General features: G+C 36.9%; 2 protein-coding genes across 2 annotated transcripts; both read right to left on the reverse strand.

The window, feature by feature from the left end:
- Window positions 1-2,167: 2,167 nt before the first annotated feature.
- On the reverse strand, window positions 2,168-3,396 carry LOC113322982 (NDR1/HIN1-like protein 10). Its single transcript, XM_026571194.1, has one exon. It carries the CDS (start codon window positions 3,283-3,285, stop codon window positions 2,443-2,445), a length of 843 nt encoding a protein of 280 aa, XP_026426979.1. The 5' UTR covers window positions 3,286-3,396; the 3' UTR covers window positions 2,168-2,442.
- A 774-nt stretch (window positions 3,397-4,170) lies between these two features.
- Window positions 4,171-10,357, reverse strand: LOC113322441 (exocyst complex component EXO70A1-like). The gene is made up of 12 exons (XM_026570520.1): window positions 10,041-10,357; window positions 9,814-9,909; window positions 9,042-9,247; window positions 7,746-7,985; window positions 6,947-7,085; window positions 6,632-6,844; window positions 6,152-6,357; window positions 5,705-5,902; window positions 5,249-5,348; window positions 4,845-4,957; window positions 4,615-4,761; window positions 4,171-4,494 (listed from the first exon to the last, which is right to left on the reverse strand). Exons 1-12 carry the CDS (start codon window positions 10,197-10,199, stop codon window positions 4,377-4,379), a joined length of 1,935 nt encoding a protein of 644 aa, XP_026426305.1. The 5' UTR covers window positions 10,200-10,357; the 3' UTR covers window positions 4,171-4,376.
- Window positions 10,358-11,101: the final 744 nt, after the last annotated feature.

Here is an 11,101-nt window from a genome sequence, read left to right on the forward strand (position 1 = left end):
CAAATATCCGCCGATAGATTAATCATACATAACTTTTCTAGATTAAAAAAGTGGGAATTGACAAACTGCCACAACATCTCAATGAACATGATCACAAAAATTATATACCTCTATCATATACGTGTAGATGCATATCATCAGCCTGCAATAATTAAAGTGCAAGCAAGAAAAAGAAAAACATAACTTCAATTTTTATAGACTGGGAGAACGTCAGAACTATATTTGCTAGGAAAAGACATAAAAATTACATATTTAACACACAAAAAACTACATATTAGCAGTAATCTACTTCACCTATTCATCCATCTCCCCAAGGGATCATCCAAATAAAAACATGAACCTGATGATTTCACAATCTAAAAGAAACTTATTCCGAAAGTCTATCTTCTACATTTCCATCTTTGAACCTCAAATTTTCCTTTGAAATCTTTATCTTAAAAAGTACTAGGAGATAGTATTCCAACCACTTACTTTGCTATGAGGCCGACTATCTTTCTTTTTACGACATTTATCTTAAAATGCTTCATTCTTATCTAAACGAAGGAAAGTAGGAAAAAGAAACTCTGAAATGAGGTTTCTTTGATGTAGATAACCAAACATTTCAATACACTTCCCACCACCTACTATGTGTTAAAGAACTTTACCTGTTCAAAAGTTCGTCCATATGTACCCATTTTCTAGTTTATCCATGGCAACAAACTCATCCTCGACATACTTGTCACATGTGTCCAACATCAATACTCTTCCTGGTGATTGATATACGTTTACAGTTCATTTTAGATGTATCAATCAGTTTTTCCTATATACTCTCAGGCTAGTTGTGACTCAACGTGTATCACTTTCTACTTGCATCCACGATGTACCAAAAAGAGCAGAAGCCAAAGAACCCACCTGGACTACCCAAGAATCATGCATATCTGCAATTATAGTATATGAAAACTTGCTTCAAAACAAGCTCGGATACTGAATCAATTATATTGAGCCACCGACTACTCACAGTGGTTTAGCAACTCATTCACTCTTAAGTTTTAATAGATTTCTTTGAGCTACAAACTGCTCTTGCACTCCTTAGAAACTCATTTCTAAACCACCCTTCACTAATTTTAATACATATTAAACTACCACACTTCTTAACAACTTTCCCATAAAACTGAAATCTTTACTTCTTTAGTAATATCCTAGGTACTGACAACCTTAAATAACTCTATGTTTCTGCATTTACAGTTTGAATCATACACCAAATTCCCAATACTTTTATAAACTTAAAGCCCAACGAATTTCAAAGCTCTCTGGTCTCTACAAATCCAGCTAAAGGCATGCGGAAATATTTTGGACTCCATAAGCATGCCATGTTCATAAAGATATTCAGTTTAAACTTGTCCAAGAACACATGCAACACTCGCATCCTTATAATACTTTTCAAAAGTAGAGAAGCAGTTGTGGGAGTGACTAGTGAGACCAATATCAAACAGCCATGTTCATAAAGATATTCAGTTTAAACTTGTCCAAGAACACATGCAACACTCGCATCCTTATAATACTTTTCAAAAGTAGAGAAGCAGTTGTGGGAGTGACTAGTGAGACCAATATCAAACAGCCATGCGCCAAGATGTTTAATCGAAGACCTATGATTCTGACAAAGTTCTAGAACAAACTGACAGATAAGTCATTATCTTTCTCAAGCATCAGTGCATGTTTCATCTCTGCCCTAATCAACAATAGATTTTCCACCTAAATGCTCCTTTGTCATGACTAGGATTTGCCTAACACAACCACACCAGTAACAGTGCGCACATAATAATAAGTCGAGGGCTCTAATCACTTCTTCGAACCTAAAAACCTAACTTCAACAAAGCTAAGATGAACTTCGTCAGAGCAAACATTTTCTTCAGAGACCATTTTTCTATCTCATACCACAAGTTGGCAAGATAGAACGCTTAAAACTGTTAACATTTTTCTAGTAAAGCTTGTGATTGCACAGAATTAGAATGCTTAAAATGTTAACATCGGCAAGTAAAGACAACAAACTGCAAGTTAGAAAAACTATGTAACCATTCACAAGGCAAATATTTTCGGACCTAGAACTAAGTAATAACAGATGCAACTGAGCCAACTTTAGCATCCATGAAACGTCATGCAAACCAAAAAAACAAAATATACCTGAACCCAGCAACAAATGAGCATTTACATAACCCCTTATCATAAAACCTCACATGAAAGACAAACAATGCCCAATTAGGATCCACAAGACACAATTATCAATGTACTCGTTAACCAAAATGGTGGAGGGAAAAAAACAGACAGTCAATCTTCCTAGAGTTTATACTCCTTCAACTAATAAGAATTACATATTTATCATTCAAACAGATTATCTCTAGGAAAAACACGAATTAACACAATTCAGATTATTTTGGATAAGAAGATACAATAGTAGTTAAAAACTCACAGATGCACCTCGCAAACCTTGGATGAACCAGATAAAGTCCCAGCCGAGGAAGTAGCATTTGGGAACCCAATCCTAACATCTTCACAGAAAACCCTCATCAAATGTCTCCTAGTCCTCCAAGCACCTGATCTAAATCTAACCCAAGCCAACATCCTGACATTAAATCTCAACCCACCTCCATTATTCTTATCCCCAAGAATATCTTTGGCAGTTCTTTCCCCAACATAAGTGCCCATAGCAGTAAACCTGGTGGAAATCGTAGTCTCATTCTTCTTCTCTTGAAAAAACGGCACCAACGAAGTCTCAGTAAGCGATTCATCTTTATAAAATATGGAACCCTCAATCCGATCATAGAAAATAGTCATCTTCTTATTAGGGTTTCTAACAAAAAACCCAATTTCCCAATTCGCTGACAATTGTGAATTCGTAACATTGAAATTGGTAACCGAAGCAGAATCAACATGGAAATCAGGTAAATGAGGTCGAACCACAAGCCATATGATGAAAGTAATAGCACCGATTATGAGAAAAACTGAAATTCCAGCGATTTTTACACGGCGTAGAAAAGTAGCGCGTTGAGGATCGTAGGTTTGGTGTGGGTACGGATTAGGGTTGTAATAGGCTGGTGGCGGTGCACTGTATGGATATCCTGTACCTGGTGGTGGTGGTGGATAATTATTACTAGTTTGTGCTGGATATCCTGTTTGATGGTAATTTTGGTGGTATGAAGTTTGAGGTGGTGGGTAATTACCTGTTGTTGGGTAACCTGTTACTGGTTTGTTTGGATCATCTGCTCCTGCTGCTGGTGGTGGTGGTGGTGGTGGTGGTGGTGAACTCATCTTTACTCTTTCTTCAGTCGAATTTCTTTAGTTTGTTGAATTTCTTGGTTAAGTTTAGGGTTCCTATATATTTTGGGGGAGAAAGCGCGTAAAAGTGTGATTAATGGGAAATGACGATTTTCAATGGCTTTTCAATTTGGGAAAGTAATCTAAACTGATATTCATCCAACGGTTCTCATATCGTGAATAACTCAGCCATATACGTGGCAGATGCTGGATGTAGATTAGAGGTGCATGTAGTTTGTACACCTACTCCACTGTGTAGGTGAACAAGACGTGCGTCTATATATGTTATCTATGTGATAGAATTTTCTTTTCTTTTTCTTTTCTACATATAGCCGTTTACGTGACTAGGATTCTCGGAAAGTTCCAGGTAAAATAGTGCGAGTCTATGGAACATTACACTACAAGGCAAGAGAACGAGTGTTAATAGAACAAAGCCGAGGTTGAATCTGTTTTGAGATTTCTTATTTTATTAGGTCAAAGAAATCTTATTTGCAAGGCAATAGATTGGAATATTGGATTATAGAGATATGATTTACTTGAGAAGCCAATTATCATCATCACATGGGAAGATACCAGAAAGTACAGATACCAGAGTGAAGCTTCTTAGGTTATTCTTTTTCTTGTTTTGTTTTTCCTTCGGAGCCTATTCTTTTATATGGATCTTTGATGCTCTTCTCTAATAATACTCTTTCATAAGCACATCCTGAACAAAAAACTTTTAAACTAATGCAAGTGAGCCTTTCGCTGGATCAAAAGCTGGCTTCTGGATTATTAATGCACCTTGCTACAAAATGCATGATAGTCCAAGAAAACAGAAACAAGAGTAAAGTATACATTTTCATCGGTCTCAACAGAGTAAAACACAGAATCCAACTTAAGTGGATTATATAAATGACAGGTGAGATATCATTAGATGAAAAAGAGATGCACATCATGGGACAGCGGAAATAGACACAACAACTCTATCCCTATGTATTGTTATTATTATTTTTTTAATCTTAAAATGAATCACAACCTTCTGTCAATTACAAAAAAGTCGGCCATATACAAAACAGGGGTGATAAAAAAAAAGAAAAAAAAAAGATCTATCTTTTAGGTTCGTTCCATGTCTTGCCTTCGAAGAATTCACCAAGCATGCGGTCAAGATCCTCTGGGGTGTACCTGATGTACTTTTGAGGGTTCTTCCCACTCTCGATGAGAGGTCTGTTAAGCACAATGCAAAAATTAGAAGCTCGTCTTGTACCCCAAAAAAAATAACTTTGTATAATCTCAAGGAAGAGAACATATATAGTACAGAATGAAAGGGAGTAGCAGAATACACACCCAAAACGTTTAATGAAAGATCTATATGCAGGTAACAAGACTTCTGCAACTGCCAGCCTCAATGATTCCCGCAACTCACTGTCAGGCACCGTCCATTGAGATTGTCTGAGATGAAGCTCCTCAAACTGCAAGTTGAATGCCTTGAACCTGAAACAACAAATCGAGGGATTAAATTCAACTTAGAACAATGTAACAAGTATGAATTATTAGCCAATTTGGTAGTTACTGACTTGTCTTTCACCACAGCTCTTGAAACCCCACTACTACTTCCTCCACCATCACCTCCCATTCCACCACTTCCCCCAGACGATGTCATACCCTGGGCGGAGAGAGACTGCAAAATCTGCAATTGTGGAAGAAGAAAAAAAAGACTAAATCTTGGTTCACTTACTTTATCATCTGAAGAAATTGAAAGTAACAAGGAACTAAAAAAAAAACATGAATACCACATGAAACATAAGAATGAAAGTAAGCCAGAAATTTCTAAAGGCAATGATTCCAAAGCCGCAACAGAATCCAAATTATTAAGATTAGGAGAGAGGTTGTCACTATATGCAATGGCTTCAAAGAATACATATATGTGCGTGTCTGTGTGTGTACTAATGAACAGAGTTAAAAAAAAAAAAAAACGAACCTTCCCCCAAGCGACCCTCTTATATTGATTTGCATGTTGTTGGACAATCCTTCGGTGTATTTGCACCCAGTCATCCCCTAACAAATCCTTTGCTTCTGACCTGAAACAACAGATATAAAACAAGCATCACAAGACTTTGAACTCAAAATTAACAAAAGACAGCAAAAATGGATAACTTTGTCCACTTAAATTGCACACGCAGCACTAGTGATAGTAAAAGTAGGCCAGCAGCTAAGGCTGTTGAAATGATGGACGCAGGTGATAATGTGCCAATTGGGGGAAGTAATGGCAAGGGCCTTAATAAAGACATGAAATTTGGATGTAAGCTAGTACTGATAGGGGGCCATTCTCCTAGGTATGTTTCTGTTTATGCAAAGGGTTGCATTGCAATTACGACTATGAAAATAGACAATAGATGGCCATGCAGCACAGCATACACCTTGAAAATATACATACCTTCGGACAGATCTGACCATATAGTGAATATTGTTCATAAGAAATAATTGAGTCAAAGCTGGATCCTTGTACTGCTTAGATTTTCCGTCTAGGTTAGTCTGAAGAGCCTGCATGATTCGAATTGTTACAGAAGCCAACTGGTTATTGGATTCATCGCTGTCAAACTCCCGGAAAAGTTGTTTTAATGTTGATTGATAGCTGCACAAGTTTAAATGCACAGCATTGTCAGTTCATTTAAGTATCTGCTCTTAACCAATGAACTAACTACTAGTAGTAACATCCACCCCACAGACACACAAAACATGGATACTTCAAAAATAACACAAATGAAAATATAACAGAAGTAGAATAAACCAAAATCACTTGGATTTGGATAAAACTCAACTCTGTTACTCGTACTTCTCTAACATCACTAGTCAAATAAAAAAAAAATCCTCGAATACTTACTCAAACAGAAACTTGACGTAGTTAATTACATAGCTCGTCAAAGGATGGACAGTTCCATCAAGAACAGCAGTCTTTGTTGCATCTTTCTCAACTGCTTCTTCAAAATCTCCAAAGGTCTCCTGGGCAGTCTGTGCAAGCCTCTTAGTCAAACTTAAAGCTGATTCCCGCATCTCAGTGCAAGCTTTACCTTCAAAGATCGTTTCAATCTGCACAAGAAAATTAACAAAGCCTAATTCAGAAAACTAGCTACTCCATAAAAATAATAATAAGGATACACCACTTCCATTAAAGCTCACACTCAATATTTATTCATTGTATACAAAATTCCAGCAAGTAAATCAAATTATCGAGATTATTTAAAAGCTGAATTAGCAAAAACATCACACAACTCCAACAAAAGATCCACTTTCAGTAAGCCACAGTATACTGTATTTAAGATGTTAGCAGCATCCTTTTCTGTAATGGAAATACTCATCGTACCTCTGACTGGAGTTCCCGCATTATCTCGTACATGTCAAGAAGTACAAACAATTTTTCAGGTGACCTCTTACTTTTGGCAATAGCCTCTCCAAAACTCAGGAGCATAGCTACACTTTCTTTGGTAACTTCAGCAAAACAAGCGGTCCTGAGTGAGTCCATGCCTTCAAATATTTGATCGGATATTTTACGTTCTCCGGCAAATAACGTTTTAACCTGTTCCAGGCACAAAAATTATCGGACAAAAACATGAAAAATATAATAACCAAATGATCTCAGCTATGACTATTCAAAATAAATAATGTATGACATCCTTACAGCGATTCTCATGAAATGAATCCAGTTCCCAATCTTGGCCTCCAAAACCTCCCATTGCATCTTCTGTACATCATCTTTACTGAGCTTTTCAACACCAAGCTTTCGAAGGCTCATTTCCAAAACTGTAGCACGGGTATCCCTGATAAGGATTAAAGCAATTTGCAGTGTTTTAAGAACTTGTTATAATGCCTGGTTAAACACTGGCTGCACATAGGTCACCTATCTATTCATATGGAAATCTTTAAACAACAACTAGAATAGAATCGACATAACATTCAGAACCTATAACTCATAAGAAAACACAAACTTCAAGTGGGATGCTAGAAACATAAAAGATGATAAACCATGAACTGGCACAGTTTTATCCCCACAGTACCAGCGAACTTAACACCAAAATCATTATGTCATCTACTCTCTAGGTGAAGCTAAACATTTAGCAGGACACAAAACCAAAGCCGCGACTTGGAACTGTTCCAATAATCAGTCAAAATTCACTTTATCCATTCCAGAAAAGGGAATACATCAGATCAGAACCAGACTAGGATACTGGATTCAAGGTATGTGAATAAAATGTGATACCTTAGATAATAAAAATTAAAAATATATGAGATGTGGCACAGTGGGTTGCAAAATCTTGAAAAAACCCTATGATATGGTGATGCCAAAGAGAGTAACAGCAAAAGGAATTTAATCATCAAAGATTCTGTACGATATGGTGTTGCCAAAGGGACTAATAGCAAAAGGAATTTAATCATCAAAGATTCATTAACTAGCAAAAGCAGAGCTATAGGTATTATACCTGTAAATTTTAAGCAATTGTTGCTGGTATCCAGCCTGAACCATTTGCTGTGCCAAGTCATGCAGCAAAGGCAGAATCCTTGGTGGAATAAGAGCAGGAGGTGTATATACAGCATTCTCTGAACTGGGGTCAGATTGGTTGGTTTTGCCACCTTGGTCATCATTTTGTCCAGGGGATTGAGGAGGATGGCGCGCAGAAGTGGGGAGGCAATCAAAAAGACGATCGGGTTCCACAGGTTTGCTGAAATCCAAAGAATAGTTAGTTTAGTAACCAGATGGCCACGATACATGTAAAATGGTATTAGCATAGACATGATAAATTTTCCTAGTATCTTTTTTTTAACCCAGATAGAACCGTTACAAACAGTCATCGACATAAGCATTGAGTCACAGAATCATACTTTTAAATTAGTCCGGTGACACCATTCAATTCATAAAAGGACGACAGAAGTTTATCATACTGAGTGTCACTGCCAGTACATTAAGATACTGATACTGAATAGATTGTATAAAGGCCTCACAAGTCTCCAGAATAAATGCTATTGTTTATGATGCAATCTCAAGATGAGGAGGCCCTAACAGGACTGTATTTTATCTTTAAAAACTTACCAACAGGTTGACAAGTTGAAGATATATCTTGATTGTTAATGACCAAATCTAGCTTAAAAGTAAATATTTGAAAGGAAAAAACACTGGAAGAGAATGAAATACATTTTATTTGAAAACGTAAAGATTATAATAGATACTATCACTTCCTCACACAACTACATATGGCAACAACAGAAAAGATTTTAGAATGGAATTGGGACTCTTGCTATGTTATCTTAAGTGCAATATAAGAGAACCACTTCAGAAGCCAGGGCAGTATTGCTTGGGCACACAATTCGTCATGGTCATCAATTGCGCTCCATAGATTGAGGCACACCTCGGTTGCTACACACAAACCAAGTCTAATTTTTGGGGAAATCACAAGCTCAATTTAATATTCGACAGGGATAATACCAAACAGTTGCCGCATTGAGCAGTCAATCTAAACTTGCTCCAACTGAAAGAATAGGATAAATTTTGCTTTTGTGACAAAATTCAAGAGCAGGCCAAATACTGCCTAGATTTCATGCAAGAAATTTCCCTTTGAGCGAACAAATAAGATTAAGGCATTTATAGTTCTGATCAAATTTGTAGAAATATTTATTCTAGGTTTCTAAAACCAGCAAAAATCAAAACCAAGGAAAAAGACTGCGATCCGTGTCAAAGTGAAGAAAGCAAAAGTAAAAGATGTCGATGAAAGAACAAAAACCTGTAAGACATCAAGAGCTGCTTGAACTCCTCTTCCAGTTTCAAGATAGCTTTGGCAAGTAAATTGTTGGCATGGTTAAGCACCCCATCACTACTCTTAAAGCTTTTGTTGCCGCTGAAGAATTTAATATTGCTTCTCAGTTGATCAACTGCTTCTAGGTAACTCTCCAGATCTTCATGTGGCCCTCTAAGAATTTTAGCCTCTGCCTACATGTTGAAAATTTTCAAATCCACATCATGTCCTCATAAATCATACGCAATAAAATACAGTATGTCACGCCATTAAAAGTTTAAAAGAGCTCCACACAATGGTTGTCTAAACTTTGAACTGGATGTACAGATTCATGCCTAGCTAGAGCTGAGACATTGTGCCAAATTCTTAACAATTAAGAAAGAGCATGAGTAGAGTAGTACAACAAATTTAAGCTCGACCCTAACAGTAAGGTTGCATGTGATCTGAATGAGCACTAGCGTTTTTCTTATTCCTAATGCTAGGTTTCAACTAATAGATTTCCTAGTCAAAGGTATCCTTGGGCGTCTAGTTCTGCAAATTACAAGGTGTTCAATCATGCTAAACCAGAGCTCCAAAACAGCTTCAACAATCAAGGGTTTTTAACTGAATAAATGAGATTACATACTACATACTAACTAAGATTAATGATCCTGAGCTACAAATATACAGAATTTGCCGCGAATATTGAGCAGTTTTGGTCATATAGAACAAACAGAAAAGATATACAGCTCATCGACGATCAAAGAAATGATTTACCAACCTGGCGAGAAAGGTCAAATTGCGCAAGTATAACCTCTGCGGCTTTCAACGTTTTATCGATATTTTCATGAGCTCTTCTTATAGAATGTGTTCTTATCTATATTAACAAAAACGAAAAATCTCAATAAACAACAAAAAACAAAAAACCTAATTTATTTTTCTCAAATCAAGCGATCAGGTGGATCCTAACAAAAGCAAAATGCCCTAATTTGAGAATGACAAACATACCTGAGTAGGACGCATAGCAGTTTCAAGGGCAGATAAACGATGATCAAAAGAACCAAGAATTGAGACCATATTGTCTGTAATCGTTTGACTCTTTTGTAAAGATTCTCTCATGAAAGCTGATCTTTCACTTAGGGTTTCTATCGCCAGAGGAACCCCCATTTGCCCGTTCTCCTTTTGGAAATTTCAGTTGCGTGCGTATTAAGAGATCGTGTAAATTTTATATTTCTTCGAATTTGCAGAGACCAAAAGGAAAAGAAGAAAGAGACCTCCTCTACTGAAGACGAAGAAAGAAAAACATTGATTGTGGGGAACGGGGATGATTGTTGGTGTCCACCTGAGGAGGATGTTACAAAATGTTTTCCTAAATAGCAACTGGGTGTTGGATGGATTATGGAGCGCATCTCGAGGAAAATCCATAGAGGGTTATCTCAATTTTTAACAACTAGTGGAGGATGCTAAAAGGTCTACAACTCTACATAGGTTATGTAGCTGTCAATGGAGCGGAGCCGGATGAATCAACAGATAAGAGCAAACAGTAGCTGGCATTCTGCATTAGTGCATTAGGTATTTTGTAAACATAATTCGAAACACAAAAGTGAAAAATATTCTCCCATCAGAAACAACAAAAATGCATTAGTCCGTTATGCAGCTTGCCATGAGTTTATCCATGCTGCATCTACCCAGAGAGAACCGAAACCCATTTTTCAGTAGCAAGTACCGGGTTTAGGTAGGAGACAATATTAGCTCCCATATATAGGACATAGGTTTTACGCCGGCCTGATCAAGCTTTACACAACTCGTATACATAAAACTAATGTAGATACGCCTATCAATATTTGTCTTATATTCAGAAACCCGTAGGCATAAAACCGAAACCGATGCTGCATCTACAAAGAATCGTCATAAAACTAATGTAGATACGCCTATCGATATTTGTCTTATATCCAGAACCTGTTTCCAAGTATTCGAGATCTTATAGAATTTTATTCGTTTTATCGGATTGAATATTTTTTTCTTAAAATATCGAATCGGATTAGGCTTTATCCGAATTGTTAATATCA

Source organism: Papaver somniferum, chromosome 11, assembly GCF_003573695.1.
Source record: "Papaver somniferum cultivar HN1 chromosome 11, ASM357369v1, whole genome shotgun sequence".
In the NCBI taxonomy this organism is placed as follows: domain Eukaryota; kingdom Viridiplantae; phylum Streptophyta; class Magnoliopsida; order Ranunculales; family Papaveraceae; genus Papaver; species Papaver somniferum.